This window comes from Ailuropoda melanoleuca, chromosome 14 (genome assembly GCF_002007445.2).
Source record: "Ailuropoda melanoleuca isolate Jingjing chromosome 14, ASM200744v2, whole genome shotgun sequence".
NCBI classification, from domain to species: Eukaryota; Metazoa; Chordata; class Mammalia; order Carnivora; family Ursidae; genus Ailuropoda; species Ailuropoda melanoleuca.
In genome coordinates this window covers 18,878,242-18,905,722 of record NC_048231.1, presented here as the reverse complement: position 1 = coordinate 18,905,722, position 27,481 = coordinate 18,878,242, and the positions used below count along the sequence as shown (strand labels likewise).

The window sequence follows — 27,481 nt, the reverse complement described above, 5'->3', positions numbered from 1 at the left end:
CTTCCTCTCCCACTCCCCCTGCTTGTGTTCCCTCTCTCGCTGGCTGTCTCTATCTCTGTCGAATAAATAAATAAAATCTTTAAAAAAAAAAGATTTGGGAAGGCACTCTCCGGGCCCAAGGCCACAGTCAGTGGATCAAGCCTCCCAACCCTGCTCTTCAACTCCCTGGGGCAAATAGATACGCCATTTGGAAGTAGTGGATGGACTAACTTCAGTTCTCAAGTAATCTAAAGCCTGATGGATACGATGCCAACCTGACTGTGTCATTCTACTACTTAAGATCCTTCAATAGCTCCCTAGTAACCTAGAAAATAAAGTCCAAGGGTAAAGTATAAGGTAAGGTTCTCTATGATCTGGCCCCTACCTAACTCTGCAGCTACATTTTCAAAATTCTTCATCTTATAATTTGTGCCCTGAAATGAGCAAAGTGTGATGAGTTCCTCACCCAAAAACTACTGTGAGCCCTGCGCCCAGGCCTTTGCTCATGCTGCCCCATGTCCTGGAGCTCCACTCCCTCTGTTCTGCCATGTTCACTTCTGTTGGTCTTCGAGACTCACCTTGGGCATTAGTTCCTCCACAGAGCTTTCCTGAACCCCAGAATATATAAGTCCTTCTCCTCAACAGCCCCACTGCACTTGTGAATGCCTCTTTTTACTAACCATCTTTTATCAAAACTATATCCATGTATCTGTCTCCCCCACTAACTGCGTGGTCCTCTAAGGTGGGAACCGTGTCTGATTCAACTCTGTATCTTACTTAGCACAGTCCCTGATATCCTGCAGGGTTTTAGGACATTTCTGTTGGTCTAAATTCCACCGGATTGTAGAGCCCTATGAGGCGAGCTTGTTCATTCCTTTATTTATTCCAGACATACTTATTGTTTCTTTTTTTTATGCCAGGAGCTCTGCTGGGTTCTGGGGAGACATCTGTGAACAGAAGAGGCCTTTGTCATCACAGTTAGCTCACATTTTAATAGATGGAGATTGACAGTTGTCAAACACATGACTGAAGGCAACAAAACAAGGTAATGAGTGAGGGTGCATGGGGTGGGTTTCCCCACTTCAGAAAAAATGAAAGGACTTTGGTGGGGCAAACCTCAGAATAAAGCTGGTTTTCCTCCTGACTGTGACTTGCCAATACAGGAGCTATGGAGATACCGCCCGTGCTAATGTATACAAGTGTGTGGTTATATTTGTATTCATAACCTGTTTGTAAGCGGTATCACATAATCCTTATTAATTAGAGCAAAATACACACGTCTGTATGGTTCTACTTTTATGTATATTATTTCGTTTAAGAAGAACATAACAAAGGTCCTAGTATATTCGTGTTAGGGAGGAAACAGACTCAAACAGGATCAGTGGTTTATTCCGGGCATAGAGCCAGTGACAAAGCTGGTATTCCCAACCAGATGTTCTGATTGTAAACCCAGTGTTCTTTTCTTTATACAACGATAGCTCTGCCAAAGCTTTTTCAATCCTGTTCTTCCTAGAGGAAGTTCCAACCCACTCCTCTTCACCTTGCTGAGCCTTTCTATAGAACGCTTCTCTCGAATCAGATAGGTAGGAAGTTCTTGAAAGATTCAACTGTTGCCATGTCAAGATGTTCTTTACTGATCCCAAGAAAATCACATGGCTAATAGTGCTTAGACGCATTTATCTAAAATAGTAATTTTACAAACATGTTTATTTATAAGATTATTTAAACATAATTATTTTGCAAACATGTGATTTCACTCAGCAAATGTTTACTGAGAGCCCACTAGATGCTAAGAACCATTCTGGAGCTAGAAACCCAAAAGACCAAAAGTAAGACCCACACATTAAAATGTGGAAACACAGGGCGCCTGGGTGGCTCAGTCAGGTAAGCTTCTATCTTCAGCTTGGGTCATGATCTCATTGTCCTGGGATCGAGCCACATGTCGGACTCCCTGCTCAACAGGGCAGTCTGATTCTCCCTCTCCCTCCCTCATTCCCCCTGCTTGTGCTCTCTCTCTCTTTCTGCCAAATAAATAAATAAAATCTTTAAGAAAAGAAAACATGGAAACATGACAAGGAACAAGATGCTGAGTTGGTAGTGTTTAAGTGTGTAAAATCTTGTATTGATAACTAGGGTGTGTGGAGAACCACAATAGTCTGAGGACAATTTGGAAAGTCTCTGCGGTGGCTTTTACAGCAGTATGAAGATAGGAAGTGTGCACCCAGGTGAAATCCACAATCATTCTGCTCAACAGTGGAGCCAGAACTGAACTTCTGAGTATTGAAGGAATGGTAGTTCCAAAGATAAAGCCTATTTTGTACCACACACAAAGTTATCCACGATCTTAGAAGAGAAACTCTGAAATCCTTTTACCATGTCCCCATTTTGAAGAAAATAATACATAAAAGTGCCCAGCTCGGCTTAAGGCAACACAGAGCCACAAAGGGCAAGCAAGGACAGAAAAAGGAAGAAAGAGATAGGGAAGAAGGGCTTGTTAAATAACTGGACACTGCTCTGAGGGTAAACAGTTAAAGTGGGTATGTGGAATTTATCAAAGAGAGAAATCCCAACCTAGCTGGAAGCTTCCACCATTCACTAAATTGTCAAAGACAAATAACCAAGAACAAGAGAAGAATTTCCCAGACCTGCCCTACAAAAAAGTGAACGGTAAGGATTAAGTGGAAAGAAAGAATATGAGACTTGAAGTTATCTGTTTAAGACACTCAGAGAGAGGAGAAAGCTTCCCAAATCCCATAGAAATACCACAATACCATATGTAACAGAGAGATAGGGGTATAAGTTAATGGAGTTCTCATTTTGCCTACCGTTTCCCTCAGCATGGGCAGAACTTTCTTTTTTCTGACTTGATCTGCTGCTAGCTATGTATATATTTTTACTACTAAGTACTAATTATTTCTGTTATTGACACGGTTTTTCAGAACTGCCTTTAATTTTTAAGCTATTAAGTAACACTTTTCATGGGCTTTTAAGCTTTCTGCTCTCTACACCTGGGCAGTGTGTATGCGTGTACGTGTGTGCATGTGGGTGTGTGGGTGTGTGTGTGTGTGCATAAAGATTTTATTTACTTCAGGTTTCGTGTGGATGGAGCCATCAGAGATACCTTTGTGTTTTTACGAGGTTTGTTTCAAAACGTTCAGGAGCATCCTTCCTGATTGATAATTTGCAGTTGGGAAATTACTCCTTTGTCTCAAAATACACAGTTGAGAGATGGTTCAATATAATTGTGTGCAGGGGAAAATTAGTTCTAGAGACCACCCCTAGATCCTGTCTGGGAGAAATCCTGTCCACACTCAGGGCTGTTTCACTACAAAAAAAAAAAAAAAAAAATGGCTGCACTCTCCACAGCAGTCAATGCCTCATTCATTCCTGAGCCACATACGTGGTTGCAGAATGTTCCTATCTATTTCTGACAAGAGTACAATTCCAGTGTGTGTGATTTAACACTGTTTAAGCGTCTTTCAGGGTTCATTAGACACTGAGCAGTTTATACCTTTATTCTATCCAAATGGGAGTAAATCCCAGGCCAGAAATGCTCTCTGTCCACCGCAATTCCATCAGGAACGACCACGGGTGTCCCTGCGGCCAGCAGAGGCCTAGCTAACATCCAGCAGAAAGAGGAAAGACTTTTTTGGGCTTTCTTTTGTAATCTGTCCTTCAGACCAAGAACAATACAGAGCTGTAATTGGATTTTTCCCTCCTTTGTCATGTCTCTCCTTCCCACGCCTTCCTCTCAACTCACACGCGTTTACTGCATCAAAGCTCAGCTCAAATATCAATTCTTCTCTGAAACGGACTTCCCCCTAAAATGTATCTGTTTCCTCTAATTCTACTTAATCAGAACATTTAGCCTGTGGCACTGAACACACAGTGTCCTGAGCCATACTTGTCCACCTCCTTCCTAGATTATAAAGTCTTCGAGCATGGAGACCATGGCTTGGAAAGAGCCGCTAAGTTCAGTTCCAATACAAACACAGTGCCCAACGATGACTTGATAAATGTATCCACTCCAGAAATACTTATGCACCTACTCTATGCCAGGCATAACGGGCGCAACTCCTATCTTGACACGGCTCTCAGTCGAGTGGCCTGGATGAACGCATGTACAATGCCATCTCATATGATAACCGATGTTCAACAAATTTCAAATACCCATAATAAGAATAAAACATGTGCCCTGAGAGGAGTCTCATAACATGTCACAAGGGATCTTTATCTACAAGAAACACTGTTAGCTTCTCAACGAATTTCCCCAGGGAAGGAGTATAGATATCTCAGGCAATCAGGCTTGGCGTAGATTAAACAAAAATGTGCAGTGCACAGCTCTGATGACACAGTATTCTGAAAGAACTCTACCAAATCAAGTCTGATTCTTTTTGCCTCAACAATTGACCTTAGAGAACTTACACTTGACTGAAGCCCCTCTGCTCTCAGACAGAGGTCTGAACACATCAGCTACAATAGTAATAAATGAGTAATGGCAAAACCCCACTGTTTTCTCACAGCTGCTAGCTTTCAGGGGATGAAAAAAAAAGAAAAAAAATAATAAAAGAAAAAACCAGTCTTGTGGACCTTAATGTTACATTCTGAAAAATTTCCTTCATCTCAAATAATGAGACTCTTGGGAACACCGAGCTTGGGAAAGGTAAAATAATACATATGTTATGCTCTAGAAAAGACACACAACCACAAATTGAGCTACTTTTAGCTACAGCTTCCCTACTTGCCAAGTCAAAGTACAAAATCAAACTTCACAACGTGTAGTTCTTGTACTATCAAAGTCCTTTCATCTCTGCTATTTCATTTATAAAGCACCCCTACCTATGGGATACGATTCCCCATTAGGCAGATGAGGAAACAGAACCACAAGGCATGTGAGTGGCAAACCCAAGGTCATCCAACCAGCTTATGTGGGAACTAAAACCTAGGACCTTGCTTCCAAGTCTAAATAGTCTTTTTCGTTACAACCGATGGCCTCAAAGAATGGATTAGAGGACAGAGCCCCTCACTGAACTGGAAATTCATTTGACCTTGGGACAGTCGATGAATTAAAGAGATGTGACCTTTACCTCTTTAAGGCAGCCCATGAAGTTGTTGCTGACGGGTGAGCCTGGCAAGTCCGCGGTACTTGGGCTTCCGCCCACGTAGAAGAAGTCGTCCGAGCCCAGCATGGTGTAGTCCTCTTGAGTGTAGCCTGTCGTGGTAAGGATGCCATCCACAGAGATTGTCACCTGGCGGAGGGACATAGGGACAAAAAAAAATCCCAACAATGACTTTACAGTCCTATCAAACTCCGGTGGCATCCCCTACCTGTGGAGTCACTTTCGTTAAGATTTTGGTGAGGTATTCTTTCTAATTTGGTTTGATTTTGGTATGTGCAGCCAAGTTCCATTTTCTGGTCTGCCTTCCCTGCGNGACTTGATCTGCTGCTAGCTATGTATATATTTTTACTACTAAGTACTAATTATTTCTGTTATTGACACGGTTTTTCAGAACTGCCTTTAATTTTTAAGCTATTAAGTAACACTTTTCATGGGCTTTTAAGCTTTCTGCTCTCTACACCTGGGCAGTGTGTATGCGTGTACGTGTGTGCATGTGGGTGTGTGGGTGTGTGTGTGTGTGCATAAAGATTTTATTTACTTCAGGTTTCGTGTGGATGGAGCCATCAGAGATACCTTTGTGTTTTTACGAGGTTTGTTTCAAAACGTTCAGGAGCATCCTTCCTGATTGATAATTTGCAGTTGGGAAATTACTCCTTTGTCTCAAAATACACAGTTGAGAGATGGTTCAATATAATTGTGTGCAGGGGAAAATTAGTTCTAGAGACCACCCCTAGATCCTGTCTGGGAGAAATCCTGTCCACACTCAGGGCTGTTTCACTACAAAAAAAAAAAAAAAAAAAAAAAAAAAAAAAANACCACAAATTGAGCTACTTTTAGCTACAGCTTCCCTACTTGCCAAGTCAAAGTACAAAATCAAACTTCACAACGTGTAGTTCTTGTACTATCAAAGTCCTTTCATCTCTGCTATTTCATTTATAAAGCACCCCTACCTATGGGATACGATTCCCCATTAGGCAGATGAGGAAACAGAACCACAAGGCATGTGAGTGGCAAACCCAAGGTCATCCAACCAGCTTATGTGGGAACTAAAACCTAGGACCTTGCTTCCAAGTCTAAATAGTCTTTTTCGTTACAACCGATGGCCTCAAAGAATGGATTAGAGGACAGAGCCCCTCACTGAACTGGAAATTCATTTGACCTTGGGACAGTCGATGAATTAAAGAGATGTGACCTTTACCTCTTTAAGGCAGCCCATGAAGTTGTTGCTGACGGGTGAGCCTGGCAAGTCCGCGGTACTTGGGCTTCCGCCCACGTAGAAGAAGTCGTCCGAGCCCAGCATGGTGTAGTCCTCTTGAGTGTAGCCTGTCGTGGTAAGGATGCCATCCACAGAGATTGTCACCTGGCGGAGGGACATAGGGACAAAAAAAAATCCCAACAATGACTTTACAGTCCTATCAAACTCCGGTGGCATCCCCTACCTGTGGAGTCACTTTCGTTAAGATTTTGGTGAGGTATTCTTTCTAATTTGGTTTGATTTTGGTATGTGCAGCCAAGTTCCATTTTCTGGTCTGCCTTCCCTGCAACCCCAGCCTCCAGCATTCCTGTGCAGACCCCCGGGAGACTTCAGGGGAATTGCCAAGATGAGCCACTTGCTCTCCCCACTGCACTCTTTACTCAGTCAGGCTAGAAAATGGAACTATCCTCAGACGNACGTGGTTGCAGAATGTTCCTATCTATTTCTGACAAGAGTACAATTCCAGTGTGTGTGATTTAACACTGTTTAAGCGTCTTTCAGTGTTCATTAGACACTGAGCAGTTTATACCTTTATTCTATCCAAATGGGAGTAAATCCCAGGCCAGAAATGCTCTCTGTCCACCGCAATTCCATCAGGAACGACCACGGGTGTCCCTGCGGCCAGCAGAGGCCTAGCTAACATCCAGCAGAAAGAGGAAAGACTTTTTTGGGCTTTCTTTTGTAATCTGTCCTTCAGACCAAGAACAATACAGAGCTGTAATTGGATTTTTCCCTCCTTTGTCATGTCTCTCCTTCCCACCCCTTCCTCTCAACTCACACTCGTTTACTGCATCAAAGCTCAGCTCAAATATCAATTCTTCTCTGAAACGGACTTCCCCCTAAAATGTATCTGTTTCCTCTAATTCTACTTAATCAGAACATTTAGCCTGTGGCACTGAACACACAGTGTCCTGAGCCATACTTGTCCACCTCCTTCCTAGATTATAAAGTCTTCGAGCATGGAGACCATGGCTTGGAAAGAGCCGCTAAGTTCAGTTCCAATACAAACACAGTGCCCAACGATGACTTGATAAATGTATCCACTCCAGAAATACTTATGCACCTACTCTATGCCAGGCATAACGGGCGCAACTCCTATCTTGACACGGCTCTCAGTCGAGTGGCCTGGATGAACGCATGTACAATGCCATCTCATATGATAACCGATGTTCAACAAATTTCAAATACCCATAATAAGAATAAAACATGTGCCCTGAGAGGAGTCTCATAACATGTCACAAGGGATCTTTATCTACAAGAAACACTGTTAGCTTCTCAACGAATTTCCCCAGGGAAGGAGTATAGATATCTCAGGCAATCAGGCTTGGCGTAGATTAAACAAAAATGTGCAGTGCACAGCTCTGATGACACAGTATTCTGAAAGAACTCTACCAAATCAAGTCTGATTCTTTTTGCCTCAACAATTGACCTTAGAGAACTTACACTTGACTGAAGCCCCTCTGCTCTCAGACAGAGGTCTGAACACATCAGCTACAATAGTAATAAATGAGTAATGGCAAAACCCCACTGTTTTCTCACAGCTGCTAGCTTTCAGGGGATGAAAAAAAANAGTCCTTTCATCTCTGCTATTTCATTTATAAAGCACCCCTACCTATGGGATACGATTCCCCATTAGGCAGATGAGGAAACAGAACCACAAGGCATGTGAGTGGCAAACCCAAGGTCATCCAACCAGCTTATGTGGGAACTAAAACCTAGGACCTTGCTTCCAAGTCTAAATAGTCTTTTTCGTTACAACCGATGGCCTCAAAGAATGGATTAGAGGACAGAGCCCCTCACTGAACTGGAAATTCATTTGACCTTGGGACAGTCGATGAATTAAAGAGATGTGACCTTTACCTCTTTAAGGCAGCCCATGAAGTTGTTGCTGACGGGTGAGCCTGGCAAGTCCGCGGTACTTGGGCTTCCGCCCACGTAGAAGAAGTCGTCCGAGCCCAGCATGGTGTAGTCCTCTTGAGTGTAGCCTGTCGTGGTAAGGATGCCATCCACAGAGATTGTCACCTGGCGGAGGGACATAGGGACAAAAAAAAATCCCAACAATGACTTTACAGTCCTATCAAACTCCGGTGGCATCCCCTACCTGTGGAGTCACTTTCGTTAAGATTTTGGTGAGGTATTCTTTCTAATTTGGTTTGATTTTGGTATGTGCAGCCAAGTTCCATTTTCTGGTCTGCCTTCCCTGCGACCCCAAGCCTCCAGCATTCCTGTGCAGACCCCTGGGAGACTTCAGGGGAATTGCCAAGATGAGCCACTTGCTCTCCCCACTGCACTCTTTACTCAGTCAGGCTAGAAAATGGAACTATCCTCAGACGACATCACTTGTCTCAGTTCATTGGTAAAATGATTGTTTCTTTTTTGAATGAATGTTATTTAGGGTGGTAGTGAGAAACAGCAAAGGAGACATTTGACAATGGGGTTTGTTAGGGTTGGTCTTTGGTGGTGGATGTTTTTTTTTTCTTTTTTCTTTTCTTTTTCTTTTCTCTTTTATTTGTTTCTTTGGGGGCTCACACCACACTGACAGACATGCATTCGGGGAGGGAAGGAGAAGGGTCTCGTTTTTGATATGTCATGGATGGTACATGCCATGGACTAGCCCAGGACACCAACCCCTGCCCACCCTTCACTGCCATCACCACCACCAAGAGAAGAAATGACCCAAACCAAAAAGGCAACTCTAACAAAAAGANAGAAAAAAAATAATAAAAGAAAAAACCAGTCTTGTGGACCTTAATGTTACATTCTGAAAAATTTCCTTCATCTCAAATAATGAGACTCTTGGGAACACCGAGCTTGGGAAAGGTAAAATAATACATATGTTATGCTCTAGAAAAGACGCACACCCACAAATTGAGCTACTTTTAGCTACAGCTTCCCTACTTGACAAGTCAAAGTACAAAATCAAACTTCACAACGTGTAGTTCTTGTACTATCAAAGTCCTTTCATCTCTGCTATTTCATTTATAAAAAGCACCGCTACCTGCGGGATACGATTCCCCATTAGGCAGATGAGGAAACAGAACCACAAGGCATGTGAGTGGCAAACCCAAGGTCATCCAACCAGCTTATGCGTGAACCAAAACCTAGGACCTTGCTTCCAAGTCTAAATAGTCTTTTTCGTTACAACCGATGGCCTCAAAGAATGGATTAGAGGACAGTGCCCCTCACTGAACTGGAAATTCATTTGACCTTGGGACAGTCGATGAATTAAAGAGATGTGACCTTTACCTCTTTAAGGCAGCCCATGAAGTTGTTGCTGACGGGTGAGCCTGGCAAGTCCGCGGTACTTGGGCTTCCGCCCACGTAGAAGAAGTCGTCCGAGCCCAGCATGGTGTAGTCCTCTTGAGTGTAGCCTGTCGTGGTAAGGATGCCATCCACAGAGATTGTCACCTGGCGGAGGGACATAGGGACAAAAAAAAATCCCAACAATGACTTTACAGTCCTATCAAACTCCGGTGGCATCCCCTACCTGTGGCGTCACTTTCATTAAGATTTTGGTGAGGTATTCTTTCTAATTTGGTTTGATTTTGGTATGTGCAGCCAAGTTCCATTTTCTGGTCTGCCTTCCCTGCAACCCCAGCCTCCAGCATTCCTGTGCAGACCCCCGGGAGACTTCAGGGGAATTGCCAAGATGAGCCACTTGCTCTCCCCACTGCACTCTTTACTCAGTCAGGCTAGAAAATGGAACTATCCTCAGACGACATCACTTGTCTCAGTTCATTGGTAAAATGATTGTTTCTTTTTTGAATGAATGTTATTTAGGGTGGTAGTGAGAAACAGCAAAGGAGACATTTGACAATGGGGTTTGTTAGGGTTGGTCTTTGGTGGTGGATGTTTTTTTTTTCTTTTTTCTTTTCTTTTTCTTTTCTCTTTTATTTGTTTCTTTGGGGGCTCACACCACACTGACAGACATGCATTCGGGGAGGGAAGGAGAAGGGTCTCGTTTTTGATATGTCATGGATGGTACATGCCATGGACTAGCCCAGGACACCAACCCCTGCCCACCCTTCACTGCCATCACCACCACCAAGAGAAGAAATGACCCAAACCAAAAAGGCAACTCTAACAAAAAGAAAGGAAAATGAGGCATAATAACCAAAATAAAAATAATAATGCCCACAGGGAAGAAATAGCACCCACACGCCCGACATCCATGAAAGGAGCAGAGGGCAGAGAGAAAAGAGGGGGCCTCAAAGCGTGCACACACCATACGCTGACACACCCATGCGAAAACCATCAGGAGGCCAGAGAAAAGGCGGAAGAGAAAGGGCAGGGAAGTGGGCAGGGGTGAGGAAAACCAAAGGGAAGAATCAAAATCCACTTCACACTTACATGCTCTGAACAAAGTGAAACACAAGATGGAAGTAAGAACAAACAACCAAAAAAAAAAAAAACCAAAAACAAAAACAACAACAACAACAAAAAAAAACCCCAAAAACCCAAAACCAAAACCACTCAAAACTAAAGGGTTGTCTTTCCCCTGCCTGCCACCTCCCTCACTAAAAAAAAAAAAAAGAAAAAAGAAAAAAGAAAAAGAAAAGAAAAAGTCCAAACCCAACCCCAAAATATATGAAGGATGAGAGGAGAATGAAGAAGAGTGGAGACAAAAATGGAGAGAGATAAAAGCGTGGAACTGGGCTGATGATCGACAGGTTGTTAGTAATGAGGAGGAAAACGGGGGAACACACTCTGATGCCCATGGGGAAATCCACGAGACAGGAACATGCCATGCAGAGTCTGTACGGAGAACACACTGGCAGAGCTCCCTTTGGCCACGGTGGGGAGTAAGGTGAAAGCCGGGAAAGGAAGAATCAAGGAAGTACTTTCCTCCCCAGATCACCTGTGGCAGCCTTGGCCACACCAAAGGGAAAGCAAAATGGGCTTCAGGAGTGGGGAGGAGGGAAGAGAAAGGAGGAAGAGTGAGAGGGGACAGGGAGACACAGAGAGAAGAAAGTCCTCAATAGAAATCCTGTTGCCCCTAGTCCGTAACTTGGAAGTTGCAAAATAAGAAAACAAAGCAAAACAAATTTAGCTCAACGGGGAATCTTTGTTTAAAAAAAATATTTTTTGGGGGGAAAAATAAAATGACAAACTGGAGAAAAGGTAACTGTCCCAACCAAACTCCTCCAAATACCATTTCCTGGACAGGCACGTCCCCTTTCATTTTTTTTTCTTTTTTAACAAAAAGAAAGGCTTGCATTTAATCCAACAAAAAAATTTTAAAAGAAGAAGAAACGAGTCTAAGGAGGATAAAAGGGGGGTTTGGGAAGGAAAAGGGGGGCAACACACGGCAAACCCAAAAAAAGAGACAATAAGAATGATATCTACCAGACAATGTAGTTTGTTTACCATAGCGTGTCCGATGCCTGAGTGCTTTGCGGAAAAGGGGGAAGAAAGGAAATTAAAAATTGTGAACAGAACGATTGTTAATTAAAAAAACTAAAAACAAAGATGAGTCGTTAGGGTGTTAGTACATTAGTCGGTTAGTAAAATGACACATTGCATGAATGATCTCGTGTTAGTTTTTCAAAAAAAAGGCACCCGACACAGAAAAAGAGAGTGGGGAAGACAATGAGACCACGACTCTATGGAAAACCTTGGCAGCCAGGGAGGAGCCAGGAAAGGAGCTGCAATCCACCCTGTCATTGAACTCCCCCTTCTGAACACTGCTCAGACCGGACCTCACCCCAGTTAGAACTAGCATCATACTTACTTTCCAAGGGCTCTTCTGAATGAACACCATTTTCCCTTCCCACCCTCTAGCACATACACAGCCCACCTATCCTGAAAGAAAACACCCCTAAAGTTTATCATTTCACATGTAGATAGATAGATAGGGAGAGCTAAAATACCAATATCCTGGTGAGTTTTGTTTTGTTTTTTTTGTTTTTTTTATATCTGACTCTGACTACACGCACGGATAATGACTTTCAGTAGAACAACAAAAACAACAACAACAAAACATAAAGCATGTACAGGTCACCTCCAGCATAGGAAGGCTACATGATGTAGCTTATTCTGGGTTTCCATAGGTGATTAAATATCCATGACTCCCATGATTTTGTGTAGATGTGTGAGGCAGGAGGAGGACATTCTCCTCTTGCCTTTCCTCTTGGTTGACAGTATATGTGTTGTCGGAGTGTACCAAAATAGTTGGGACTCTTCTTTATTTCCCAATGTAGCTATTATTTTGTTTTCCTTACCAGAATGCTGCCCATTAGAACTGCTCTCCCCCAATTTCCCTTTAGAAAGTGCTTTTCAAGCTTTTAAGCAATTTCTTGTATGGATAACAGAGGGGACTGGCAGGTTAAACATGATTAAAGAAGCCCTACGATTTGTCTTCTCTGACTATTTTCAAATGCTAAATGGCCAACACACCTTGAGCTAGGAGGCTGGAAGGCTGGAAGATTGGTAATCCCAGTTTCGTGTTTGTGGTTTCACTAAAACGGCATTGCAGGTTAAAGCAATTCACATGAAGGCCATGTTCAAGGTCATGGGTTTTAAAACAAGACCAAAAACAAACCCAGAGAAACGCATCACTACCTTGGTCCCTGATCCCAGTGACAGTTTGGAACAGACAGCTCACACCCCTTCCTTTAATCAGAACCCCAGTACAGTAGCTGGCCGTGGTCCTGACTTGGCTCAAAGGTAGAACCATGGGTAGATGACCAAGAAGGAAGAAATGGGCACAGTTCTGCTCCATTTAGTAATGAATACCCCCGGAAACTCCAAGTAAGCATTCCTTAGATGAATTTTTGCCACAGAAACCATTCAACCTTACCAAAAAAGTAGATGAGACGGTCATAAGCTTGTTATCAAATATTTATGAAGTAATTTACAGTTTAATTGAAATAGACAGGGGCTTCCAACCCCTTCAAATGTCTCCTACAGAACTAAAGAAGATGTTATAAATGTTCTTTTAATGGGAAAAATAATAATCTTAGATGATTCAGCACTGAAAGGATTTGCAAAATCAACTCTGCTTTTCGGAGATTTCCCTCTCTTTCGATAAATTGCATTTGGATGCAAAATTCAGTCAGGATTTCAATGAAGACCAATTTTAGGTGCACTTTCAGTATGAGATTCATATTCCCTCTGCCAAGAAATGCCCCCAGCACCCTCAGGCCTCTGTCACCTTGTCCAGAGAACTGAGAGCTCTGCTCAGCAGCATTGTTGGTGACCGACAGACACAGTCACCTTCACAACATACTGAATACTCAGCTTATAAATTGTGCGCATGTCACAGTGAGTCTAGCACCCAGACCATGGAGGAGCTCATAATCCTTCTGGAACATAAGGTGCTTTGCATATTTAGCCAGCACACATGGCTGGGGAGGATTGTAATCACCATTTCACGAACGGAAACTGGTGTGTGGCAAGGTTAAGTGGTTTGTCCAAGGGCACTGAGGGAGCTGGGTCTTAGAACTTGGAAGAGAAACCCTCCAGGGTTGCTCTCCTCTGCTTGCTTGGACAAAAACAGCACAACCCATGTTTGAGAACAGTTTGGTTTCTCCCCCACTCAGTTTAAAGGATGGAACCGGGGCCCAATTCTATTTTAGAGAAGTGTTTTTAGTAGAAATAAAAGTGAGCCTTTCTCCGGCTATTTGGAATCATTTTAGAATGGCAAGGAAGTGTACGGAGTGGGAGAGAACCAGAGAAACAGACTGGTTGGTAGGAATCATGAGCTCACCCTGCTCCCCAGTCATGTAGGAAAATTCTCCCCTCCACTGACTAAAGCCTAAAGGGCATTACTGTGTGCCTGCCAGTCAAAACCGGCAAAAGGTCATATTTTACTTTTTGGTCTAGTCTCTGCAACTCAAACACATTGCGCCCTTATACATTAGCAAATGGAAATTCAACTCAGGCCCTCTTGACAGCTGGGTGGAGTAAGTATGGATGGGGGATTATTAAAGAAAACATTAGCAATTGGATCCTTTGGCCTTGGAGGAAAAACAGTACACTGATTCAAAAAAAATGTCCAGTCCCAACAGTATTAAGATGACTGGGTGGGGGGCTCTAAGACTTGTGTGATTTGGTAATGTCACCACAGAAGAGAATCTCCCAACCAGGTGGCTTCCTCAACATACTGAAGCGTTACAATGGGTGTTTGAATATTGTGTGTTCCCAGGGCCTGTGAACCTTCTCTGTTCACTTAGCAATACTAAGGAGTCGCCCTTTTATCAAACAGAAAACATATGCAAATACCTGTCCATTCTTAGGCTTTCATATTTACATTAGAAGGCATTAAATCAATCACATTGCAGAAGAAAATCTGATAAGCACTTTCTGGAAATTTGCATAATGTTTTCTGATTAATAAAGGATGAACCCTGCCTAAGTGGGCTTAATGACAAATCACAAGGAGAAAAACCAAGTGCAAATAGCAACCCGGAAAGCGGCATCAGCACAGACCTTGACTTTTATAAGAAATGCTTTTCTTCTTCACTGATGTGGGCTGGTGAGGTGTTACTATTATCACTGTTGTGACTACTATTATTCGTTATGAGACTGCAAACAACTTCACTTGGCTAAGGCGTTGTCACCTGACGGAGTTGCCTGCTTAGAATCGGCAAGCGATGGGAGTTCTCAAGCACGAACAGAACCAGGAAAGGCTGCTCCAAAGTTGACTTTTTTATTTGGGTCCTTCCACTTTCCAGGCCTCCCAGTCAACTGAAGAGCCTCGGAGGTAGAGACGGGGGCAATAAAGTAGGACCACCGCACCAAGGAATAGAGAAACAGAGGAATTCAGAAAGATTCCAGCTAATTCATTCTAAGGCTACAGGTTAACCTAACAACAGAAAAAAAAAAAAAAAAAAAAAAAAAGAAAGCAGAGGAGGGGCGGTAAATTAAAACGGAGAAAAAGGAAGACTTTTTTCTGGAAGGAATTAAAATCATGGCATCGTGGCAATGGCTAACTTAATTAAAAAGAAAAACATATATTCAAAAAATGAGGAAAATCTAGCAAGCTGCAGAAACAAAACACCGTCCCTAATTGAATTTGACAATAATACAGCAAGACTCAAACATAATTAAGAAAATGATAAAAAGGAAAGCAGAATAAAAGGAAAGTATTTATAACTTTTATTATTTACACGACTGAATTTTTTTTTCTGAAAAAAAAATAAGCATAAGTGGAGAAGTGAAGTAGGAGGAGAAACATATTTTCATAATTTTTCCTTGTGCAACTGCAAAGACTAGGGAGAATGTTAGGCTTCAACAAATCCAAGCTGCAACTCTACCCTTGTCCAGCTCAGCCGGCACCCGCTCCACAAACCTCCTCCCCAGCTACCCAACAGGAGCCTCCGGGCACTCTCTCCCCTCAGCCATTACCTGCCGGAGGTTACGTGTGACTTTGACATCATGCCAGGCGTTGTCGTTGAATTTTCCATTCACTGGCTCCACGATGGCCTCAAAGGCCCCGGACCCCAGGTTAATGACCAAGGAGACCGCGCCATCCTTCAGAGCCAGGTTGACATAGTCAGCCGACTTGCCCGTGTGCAGGATGAGCCCGTTCCGCTGCCAGGTCTTAAAGGACAGGGTGATCTCATCACTGCTGCTCTGGATCGGGTTCTGAGACAGGTCGTAGCACAGGTACTCGGAGCCTCGGAAAGTGGCCACGTTCTCCTCTCGGGCTGTGTGAAAAGGAAAGAGGAAAGCAGTCACCACTTGACTGGCATGAGTCGTGTATACGCGAATACCAAAGAGAACATGGCCCCCCAGGGCGGTGCCCCTGCCAGGGAGCTGCCATCCACACGAGCTCCCTCCAACTCTTCCACCAGACCTGTGTCTAAGTACCAGGGAAACCAGGAGAGACAGTAACAGCCGAGAAGCCATCTATCCTCATAAGGGTAGAAGACCGATGCAATGGTGTAGGAGAGCTTGCTGCCTTTCCTTCCCATTTTCCCCAGAGAAAAACCTAGAGGGGAATTTTATGCAAAATGGTAGAGTGAGGTTTACGTTGCTTTTGCTTCAATGATGGCTTTTAAATGCTTGTCTGAGAGCTGGTTTCGAATGGATAATTAACTGTTCTGACAAAGGATTCTTTAGCTCTAGGTACCTTTTATTGACCAATAACTAAAAATCAATTACCCTGAAAGATCTGGCTCTGATTTCCATCCATAAATGACCCAGCTAACTTTGGTTTCAATGGTAGAGCCCTGAGTCCAGTGGAATGTGACAGGTTATTAAACAGGAGGCTGGACCTGCAGAGGTGATCAAGCAGATAAGGGAAAGGGAACAGAATGGAATTTGGTGATATGCTTTGACAAGCTAGCGTCAATAGCTCCCTTTTGATTCAAAGGGATCTCTGCTCTGGGGTCTCCTAATTTAGATGGCCCTGGTCGGACCCTCCTATAGAACATTCAGGGTCAAGACAGCATTCCACTGGAGTGTACACTCTCTTTCAAGGTCACACCCTGGGATCTTCTAATTGCCTACCCAAGGAGCCCCAGGCCTGTTTCCAGGGCTTCTGCAAGCCTCCGCCCCGGACTCATTTTCCAGCAGCAAATCATGCCATCGGTGTGTGTACCTCGAGGTCTGAGCACTAGCATTGGGGGACCATTTGCAGGGAGTTAGACAGAGCCTGGCCACATGGGCATCCACATACATTTATACCAGAGCCCTTGTGGATACAGGATGGAGCCAAAGGTGGAAAGAAGAAGGGGACAACGAGAGGGGCTGATTCTCCCTGTGCTAGCATTTCCCAGGGCAGAATGCAGAGGAATCCAAAAATTCTAAGTGTGCGCCTGGCTTACCAGGTAGTTTCAAAGGTGTATTTGTCAAGGTAATGACATGTTTTATTTTATCATTTGTTGATGTAATTTATAATTTCACAACCCAGGATAGGGACTTTCATTTGTCCCCTGCCAGGCAGCCCACTGAGAGTGGCCCACTGCATATCAAGGTTGGCCAAAAGCACCTCATCATGAAAGGAAATAGGCAACAATACAAGGCTGGATAGGCAGTTTCCCATTACAGAGTGGGGGTTACCAAGTAAGGTTGAGCAAGTTCTATTTTCTCTTCTAGAACTACACTTCGGCCTTCGTAACCACAGTCAATTCCACCTCAACTTAGATTCTTATCAACCATCACAGCCCTTGGTAAGTCACTTAAATAAAATAAATATATTTTCATGATTAGATAAGAACTCTCCCCACTCATCATATGGGAGAGATGACCACCCACTACAGACTATATTAAGCGAATTATAGCCTCATGACAGCCTTAAAACATGAACCTCAACTCCGTATTCCAGAGAATTAAAGAAGAGATCAGGCTTGTCCTGTGTATTTCAGAGGGTCTCAATGACATGCGTCTACCTGCATATTTCTGTTTGTGTGCACGCATTCGCACGTACACACGTACACACACACGCACCTATAAATGACCACAGTGTCTCATATATATACATACATATATGCATATATATATATATATGTAGCAAGTACTACTTGGCAAATAACCCATGTCTGATGCTTTTTTACCAAAACAGCCAAAAAATAAAATCATGGAGTAGCAATTTGATACCATCTATATGTTTGAAACAGATCTATCCAACCCCCTAGTGCCCTGTCTATTGTCATGATTTCTTCTCTCATTTCTGAAGAAATGGCTCTGTTAAAATGCAACTGGATGAGCCTTGTTCAGTAGACCAGGAGGTGAGCCTGACCTGGACTAAAAGACGGCAAATCACATGCAGTTATCATCACTAAACTCTTTTCCTACAGATGCAAATGTGCACAGAGCCAACTACTCTGCCTGTCCTTGGAGCTTATAAGGGATTGTAGAGCTTGCCTGATTTAATGCCCCCTTTTTTGATCAAGGAAGAAACTGACAACTAAGAATAAGCGTTGCCCAAGACCACACCGTTTGTGTTATTCTGGACTTCTCTCTAAATATCCTTTTACCCATCACTTTGGATGTGCCACACGTTCCTACTCTACTAAATGGCATGAATGATTCCACAGAGCCATGCATTAACTTACAAACCATCCCAAACCTTGGATAAATTGAGCCAGAAATTTATTTCACCCCACCCTACATAAATCACACTTACTCACCAAAAGTAATGTTCCCCTTCCCCCCCTGGATTCTGGGTGTGTTTAAAGCAATAGAACTTATTTTATGTGGAGGCCATACAAGAAAAATGACATCACTGTAGAGAAGAGAACATCAATAAATAAACAAGAAATAAAACCAACTTGAGAAATCGTCTATGTAAATCACATGCATATTTATGCTAATCTCCATGCAAATTCACCAACAAAGATTTTATGTAGCTGAGCGCATCCCTTTGCACGTAATCTAAGGAAAATGCTGTAACCGTTCACAACCTTCCCAATCTCTTCATTCAATGATGAATTTTCCCAGCTTGCCTCTTCCCTGGGCTGGAGGAAGATACCAAGAGCAGCATCGCCCCAGATTCTGCGATCTCCTCCACATGTCAATACACAATAGACACCTGAAAGCTAGTCTCTGAGTCATAGTCTAGATAAGCCTACCTGTAACATTTTTCATGCATGGGGTATCTTCCTCCTGACTGTGTGGGGAGGGAGGGCATTGGCAGTGCAAGACCTGGTCTTTAAAAGAGCAAATGAGGGGCACGGAAGAAGAAAGAGTGTGAAACTTGAAGAAAACGTTCTTTGCATACTCTCACAACTGATTTCTCCTAAGATCCCAATCTGTCTTGATTTTCTTCCAGTAGCCAAAGCTTAAGCACTGTCTTATCCCCTTGAAAGCCGTACTAAATTGACAATGAATATAACTAAAAGGCACAAAACGAAATAGTGACAAACACATTTCTAAGCCCACTCAATTCTCCAAACTCTCCATTAGAAAAATGTAATATTGCCCCAAATTTGTTTTCTATATTTAGTGTTTGCACTGAGAAGGAGGTTGAAGAGACAATGCAGTCACCTTGTACGTATTCACGCTAAATAGGTAGAGACAATGGATGCAGAGAATTATGTAAGAGAGTACACAACAGCTTAGCAAAAAGCGCCAGCTTGGCAAGAGGGCACGCACTGATACGGCTAATGGACTGTTTAGATCCACTTACATTATATCACCCCAAAGTTTACAATCAATTGCATAAGTATTAAAATAAAAATGTTATTCTCACTGCATGGAAAGCAGAGCTCGACTGTGTGACAACAAATCGCTTCCCCATTATTTGTAAGTGTCCAATTGATTAAACACTAGATGCAATCTAGATATGTATAACCCAAGATTTTAAATCAGTTTGCATAAGATATGTAAAGTACTGAGCTTTCAAAAGGCTTGTTAACCCACATACGATATATAAATAGCATTAACAAGTATTTATTCAATTCTATTTTCCACTCTCTCCCCCCAAAAAACATCCAACTAGAAATTTATATAATAATATCTCCATTTCCCTGAGAAATAGCAAAGCAGATTAAAATATTCAGTGTAATATGTTTTTACCATGCAATCTAAGAAGTGTGGAGAAATGCATATCACTGTTTAATTGGACCTGTTGTTGCTGAGATCTTGACGTCTCAGGCTTTGAGATCAAGAAATTTGGGCTTTATTCAGAAGGTTATGAGGAGCCATGGCACAATTTTACTGAAAGGATGGAGGGTCTGATTTGTATTTTTAAAAGATCACATAATCTTTTAAAAAGATTTTGCAACTCAACTTATGTTGAGAGTGAACTGAAAAGAGGAGGACCCTGAAGGCAGAGAACCCTGTTAAAAGATGAGAACATTGGGGCACCTGAGCGGCTCTGCTGGTTAAGCATCCAACTCTTGATTTTGGCTCAGGTCATGGATCTCAGGGTCATGGGATCGAGCCCTGCATCAGGCTCCCCGCTCAGCGCTGATTCTGCTTGCCCCACTCCCTCTACTCTTCCCCCTGCTTGTGCTTGCTCTCTTGCTCTTGCTCTCAAATAAATTAATAAATAAAAAAAGGTTGAGAACACATTTGAACTACTTTCCTGGGGGTCCCCAGGACTGGTTCAACCTCGATGTTGATACCCTTCCTAAGGAAGGTTTGCCTTTGGCTGGGCAATAATGGAAGCAAACGGTTCTTAGGAGAGACAACCCAGGAGACTGAGAGACAGAGGTACTGGCAAACCACAGACCACGGGAGGAAGCCAGAATCTGCACACTTATGATCCAAATGCGGCCGTGGAACCAAGAGGTAAAAATTGAGGGAAAATGATAGAACCTTAGACATGAAAGTCCTCAAGGGAGAACATGTCAGGCATGGGTAAAGGAAGATTCTAGGTCCATTTGCAAATACATGTGCACAGTTTCTTAAATGCCATGTATTTCCCAATGCTTTCTTAGTCATCATTATTTATAAACTCTCAACACTCCACGAGGTCGCTTTGCTGGGATGACGCCAACGGGAGGAACTGGAGGCCCGTAGTTTAGATGGGTTATCCAAGCCACTGAAAAGCATTCAGGCCAGTTCCAAAACCTTAGTCCCCTGATTCCCTTTGCATTGCTTTTGCTATGACATCATACCACCCCCTTCCAGAAACTCAAACTCTCAAACAGGTACCTAGGACTCCCCTACCTGTTCCTACAACTGCAAGAAGTTCCATGTGTCAAAAGGAGAAGCCACTAACAATGACAGGAACAGTCCACTCAGGCAGCAGGAGCCTAAGCCAAGGAATGGAGAGTGGGGCTGGCTCTAGCCCCAAATTCTCTAGCAGCAGACTGGAGAAAGCCAAACTGGGAAGATCACACTCTTCACCTCCATCAGAGGACCTTGGAAATGGAATTTTTAGACACCACTTAGAAGAGCCGATTAAAATGCGAACCCCTCTGGAGTGACTATAACCACACCCTGAGCAGAACACCTGCTGTGCTTCAGAAAGGGAGTGTGGAAGCCAGCCTTCTGAGGATGCACCTCAGACACACAGGCAAAGCCGCTCTCATCTCTGAATCCTTTGTCCTTCAACTGGCCTCCCTGCAGCAGCATGGCACCGATGCTAAGATAACGCTCGCTGGTGACCCAGGCCTGGCCGACCCTGGAGCTCACGAGGCACCAGAACACAAGGGCTGCTGCTGCTATCCCTGCCAGACAAAGGGATGGCCTGTGGTCCTGGGGCCAGCCTGCTGATGCCTTTCCCCGGGTGCATGGACACAGCAGGGACAGATGGGACTATCCATCCTCCAGTGGGGCAGCCGCAGTGAGAAGCTTCAGGCTCTCAAACTGTAAACTGACATATCATCCACTTCTTCCAGCCACTGCTTCCCAGGGGAAAAAAAAAAAAAGTCCTGATGATGACAAAAGCAGCACTGAGCAGGGGATACACAAAGCAGAAATTAACTCAGAGAAGTCCTCAATTCCCCAACTGCTCTGGTCATTCCTAGGGACGCTGCATAACCACTCAGTTCGGAAAGGTGCCTTGAGCTGACACAGCCATTGGGGTAGTTTGCTGGCAAAGGAACAAGCTATAAGGCAAAAGTGAGTTTGCTCCTGCACGTTCTCTTCCCTTTCCATGCGACCTGCTAAGAATCCAACATCCAGAACAAGAAGGCCCACCTCTAAGGGATCTGTGGGCACACCTCCAAGTTAGCGGTTGAGCTGTGAGATCATCCTGTTTGCAAAAACGAGGGAAAAGCAGAAATCTCTTTCACTGGAGTGAATTCTATTATACATCACCTAATGGGACTTCCTGCTAGAATTAGAGGAGGAACACGCGGAGTAAGAAAGGCAAAAAACTGTACAAGTAAGTGCCCTCCTGGTTCCCTTACAATGTATGTTAGGGCCAAAAAAGCATTCAGATAGATCAAACTGCACAGCCATCCCCCAAGGGGAAACGATGAACCCTTTACCTACCACATCCCATCATACAGGTATTTCAAAAGCAGAGTGTACCAGCAGACAGCAAATTGTGTCACTATGAGCAATCCTGCAGTACAAAAGAAAACACACAGGAAATCTGACCTCCCGGAGCCATTTCCAACCCTTATCCTCAGACTCTCTGTAGGAAAGATGCAACAGAGAAATAAATGGACTTTTCCACACTGCCTGGGTCACTCACTAGCCTGCAGTTGCTTCTTGAAAGTGATGAGAAGGAAAATAGTAAATCAAGTTGTCACTTGGAAAATAAACAGCTAGCATCCTGGCGAGGGAAGCTGCCTCAGTCCACAAAAGAATGGCCTAGAAAATCACGCTTCACTGAAATCACTAGAAAGCTAATGGCATCCTGAAGTCGGCATTTCTCTCAATAGTGTTACAATGAAAGTTAAATTTTCTGTTCATTCATTTAAGGAATACAGATTTACAGGTGCCTACTATGCACCAGATGATGTGCCCAGTGCTGAATGTACCTGAGCCACACGGCAACCCCGTAAATGCGAATAATTAGCTGATGCTTTAATGAAGAAGAGAAACTGGAAAGCTAAAACAACTCGAATGCCTGCTAAGTGCCAGGCCCTGACCCAGACTCACGCTAAATGGGGCCATCTCCCTGTCCCTACAATGCCACAAGAACATTTCCTCCCCATTCTTCAGAACAGAATGGTTTTGGAGTAACACTTGGACCTTCTCTCCTTTACCCATTCGCTTCCTCCAGTGAGAGTAGTGGTTCATCCACTTGGTGACCGAGTAAGGGTCTGACACCCATAGGTCCACATTTCTTAATGAGGTGGTCACTATTCCCATGTGTCCTGTCTTTCTTTCTCCTACAGATCTGCCCTTCCTCCAAGGACTGAGTTCTCCTCTAGGTTCTCCCATGCAGCAAACCTATCAGAGTGGACCCTGTTCCTGCAGAAGAAGGCCTGTGGTTTTCTAGTTCTTCTCCCTAGGGCTAAGTGGTTGAGTTTAACTCGGGGAAAATCACAAGGAAGCCAAATTTGGCTACGGATCAAAGCCACATTCTCTAACACAGCTCTACCAGCAAGAAAACTGGTGTCTGGACCCTTGACCTGACCACCCATTGGACTCTTGTATCTGTTCCTCAATGGATTCAGAATGTTACGGCCGTCACCTCAGACAACCAGTCCTTGGACTGCTTTCACTCCGGGAAGATAACAGACACATCTGGAACCACATGAGGTCAATGACAAGTAAATATTATCAATGATACCAATGACTTTAAAGCCAGCTCTATGCCATAGTGTTTACTAAGATACATTTCTTGAAGTTACATGGAGGATACAAGTGATGATAATGGAGAAGAATTTAACCCTGGTTGTTCTCCTGGAGATAAGTGTTAGATTGAGATTTGAAGTTTGGGGATAAAAAAAAAATTACAGAAAATACACACACACTTACAAATCTGTGTACCCCCTTGGACCAGTCCAAAAAGAATACTCTATAAATGTGTATGTTTTCTTTTCAGCCTGCTTCTTTTTCAAAGTTACACAATAACTAAAGCAATTGTACTAGAATACCAAATGCCTCTTTGTGAGACTATAGCCCATGGGCTTGATGAGGACAAAAATAAAATAAAATAAAATAAAATAAAATAAAATAAAATAAAATAAAATAAAATAAAATAAAATAAAAGGAGGGATGGGGTGCCTGGGTGGCTCAGTTGGTTAAGTGTCTGCCTTCGGCTCAGGTCATGATCCCAGGGTCCTGGGATCGAGCCCTGTATCAGGCTCCCTGAGCTCAGCGGGGAGTCTGCCTCTCCCTCTCCCTCTGCCTCCCCCCCAACTCATGCTCTCTCTTGCTTTCTCTCTCTCAAATAAATAAAATCTTTAAAAAAAATTAGTGGGGACAAAAGCTGGAGAAGAGGGGATGGAAGGCTGTAGTTCTGATACAAACAGAATTAATAACTATGAGAAATATCCACTGTGATTCTATAGCAGGAAGCAGATCATCTGAAATGATTTTCGTTTTTACACTGGCACATGTACTGGCCCTAACTGTTACCTAAATTAGATACTCACTGCATCCACACATACTGTCCATAAAGGAACATAAAAGTCATGAAAGGTTCACAGACTTTGGGAAAACTCACACAGATATTAAGATACTTAGAAGCTGAGTGCCTGGGTGGCTCAGTCGGTTAAGTGTCTGACTCTTGATTTTGTCTCAGATCATGATCTCGGGGTCATGAGATCAAGCCCTGTGTTGGGCTCTGTGTTCAGCGTGGTGTCTACTTAAGATTCTCTCTTTCCCTCTCCTCCGCCCCTCCCCTCCTGCTCTCTCTCTCTCTCTCTCTCTCTCAAAAAAAATATTTAGAAGCAATCAATATGGGTTTTAAAACCCATATGGACTTTTAAAATATTTATTTCTGCCAAATCTCTTTCACCCAAGATGAAAACAAGCACCCTCCATAACCAATCATCAGGCTGGCATCAGAAGACGATGCTCTGATTGACCTCCAGCCTCAGCAAGTCTGTATCTATATCATCTCGTTGGTGAAACTATCCGCCTTTAAGTATCCAGAGAAAATAAGACAATTTGGTATTATGTGAAACTTCCTACAGATATCTCAGGAACTCAAATGGCTCCTGTTCCTAGAGGAGGAAAGGTGATCTAGAGACTGCCAAGTTTCATCTGGGTGATCAACAGGGAAGTATAAGGTGTTAAAGATTTTCACCTTATGTTTCCTTCACTCGGCCCAGAATATATAGAGAACAATGGACATAAATTGGGGGTAGCCAATAAAGTTCACCTCCACTAATTCACACACACACACAATGATCACTAATCACTATATATTACGGCTCTGTTCATATACAACAAGAACAGAAAAACACAGAAGCAATCTACACATCAATTTCTGGTAGCGTTTACATCTGGAGAGGGAGAGGAGAAATGGAACCGGAGAGCTACTCAAAGAAGACTAAGCCTTTATGAAAAGGGTATAAAGCAAAAGTGGCAAAAACATTAAGATTTGTTCAAGCTGCAAAATAGCTAAACCAATGTTTATAATATCCTCTACGACAGGGACTAAATGTTTGAAATATTTCATACTTTTTATTACAAGAAGCGAAATCTCTGCCTATGATTCTGATGAAATACCTAATGGCCCAATAAATCTTGAATGATTCTTTGTTTATTTTACACGTTGATGTCAACCCTTCAATCATCTTTTTGTGAGTACCCGTTTTTCATGTTTTTGAAATCTCCCACATACTCCCAAATGTGTTAAATAAAGACACATGGAACTGAACTGAAATGCAGCTGAACTGATCACAGAGACTCTAATGTCACCAGTTCTTCCTCCTGCCCCCTTGCTGCCTTCCCCATTCCTGGAGACCCATTGCTCGGTGCCCTGGCATCACAGAGTTCAGTCTGGCTTCTTAAGGACAAAGGGATGAAATGCTTATGGGAGCTGAGGAACAGAGAACCCCTAAATGTGTTACTGAGGGAGCACTCAACATCAAGTGCTGAGTGCAGGGGAGTCCAGGGTATGTCGCAAGCACGTCTACATAAGCCTCCCAACCCTCTTCCCCCCCAGAGCAGAATGCGATCATCCTAGTTCTTTAAGAAAATCCCCACTGAGAAATCTGAATCTGTGCCCATGCCTTTGGCCTACCCCTGCAGCCGGCAGCCCGGTTCCTCCTTTGTTAACACTGTGGCTCTAGCCTGCAAGTCTAGACAGAGGGGCTTGTTAAAAGGCCTTGGAGTCAATGCCTGGACAAGATCAATAAGGCTTTTTATGACACAATGAAAACTTTCTATTTTGTTAAATGCAGTGAATCTACCATTTCTGCAGTACTTCTTACAGCTTTCAGTGCTGAGCACTACAGCCCAGGTGATTAAAACCCTGTTCAGAGACACAAACTGGGGAACTCTGCCAATGCAGACGTACAAATCCTAGGAACCTGTGCCATGTCTTCTTATTTATAGCTAGGTGTGCCTCTACTTTTCTTCCCAAGAAAATGACCATGGGAATGGAGGCGATGGGGGCAGATACTGATAAAAATTAAAACTGCTCCACTTCAGGGCTCCCAGGAAGGGAGGGACGAGGCCCTGGGTCTAAAGTAATTAAAATGAAAGCATCTGAACCCAGGGATGGATGAAGACGGGGTATGTTGAAAGGCGGTGGGAAGAGTAAGTTCTCTAAAATGTAGGCAGACTTAAAAAAACAAGTGACCTGATTTAAGAAGCCTAAATAAAGGAGAAAATCTTTAGTGACCGCAAATTCAATTCTAGTACCAACAGTGCGTGTAAAGCTCTAAGAAAGTGGTTACCTCACTGTCTTCATTGCTTCATCTCAGACGATTAGCAGAGTCTTTTTTAGAGGTAGGATATTTTTTTTCCATAGTATAAAAATGGCAGTAAATTAACATTTATTAAACCTATTATGTTATAGGCTTTTATAGAAAGAGAGGCCCAATAAGATAAATGTTATCTATATAGTATTTGATAAAAATTAACCAAGACCTGTTTTGATGATTTAAGATACAAGAGTTCAAAACACTGACCATGAGAACCAATGTTATTATTAATAGAGATAACATATTTGTGTTCGTGTGTCACCTGAAAGAGGAGCTTTTCCACTGGGATAACTTGGTATATATTTTTTTTATTTCTTGTTCAACTCTCACAAAAGCCCTATGAAATAAAGTTTTACCAGCCCCACATTACACATGATAAAACGGAGGTTCACAAGGGGTGAGATAACTGTATGCCACTAGAGCAAATAAGAGGAAAGTCAACTTCTAAATGCTATGTGCTATACACCAGGTCATGCTGCCTCCTGGTGAGGGCTGGGTATCTTTGCAAAGACCACTGTCACTAGAATTCCTGTGGGAGATGAGCTTTCAATTCTTCAAACAAACAAACAAACAAACAAAATGCAGTTATATGCAAATAATGAATCACAGAACACTACATCAAAAACTAAGGAAGTACTATATGGTGACTAACATAATAAAAATAATTTAATCAATCAATCACATTTGCATAGGATGCATGCCACAGTTTCCAAACCACTTTCACGTACGTTGTCTAATTTTGTAAAGCGCCCTCCTACAGCTTCTACAGCCAAAAAAAGCTAGGTTTTCAGCAAACACGAAGATGTACTAAGCACACATCTTGAGATATGAATACAGATCACAAGAACACTAAAAAACATTGTAGGAATTCTGTACATTTGCAACACTGGAAATATGTAAATGCTAAAACAAAAACCACCAACTTATGAGAACATAAATAAGGAAATCCAC

At 43.0% G+C, this 27,481-nt stretch overlaps 1 protein-coding gene across 9 annotated transcripts in view; it reads right to left on the bottom strand.

Annotated features, from left to right (window-relative positions):
• The window catches only part of NRXN3 (neurexin 3), a 1,691,473-nt gene that overhangs the window by 1,065,757 nt on the left and 598,235 nt on the right, over window positions 1-27,481 (bottom strand). For 8 of the 9 annotated variants that reach the window (XM_034643171.1, XM_034643173.1, XM_034643167.1 and 5 more), the window contains exon 1: window positions 5,067-5,232. In XM_034643171.1, the coding sequence (XP_034499062.1) occupies window positions 5,067-5,168 (102 nt within the window). In that variant the 5' untranslated portion in view covers window positions 5,169-5,232. Of the gene's footprint in view, window positions 1-5,066; window positions 5,233-9,600; window positions 9,763-11,721; window positions 11,746-15,701; window positions 16,004-27,481 lie in introns of those variants that run through there. The other variant, XM_034643175.1, reaches the window with a different exon arrangement.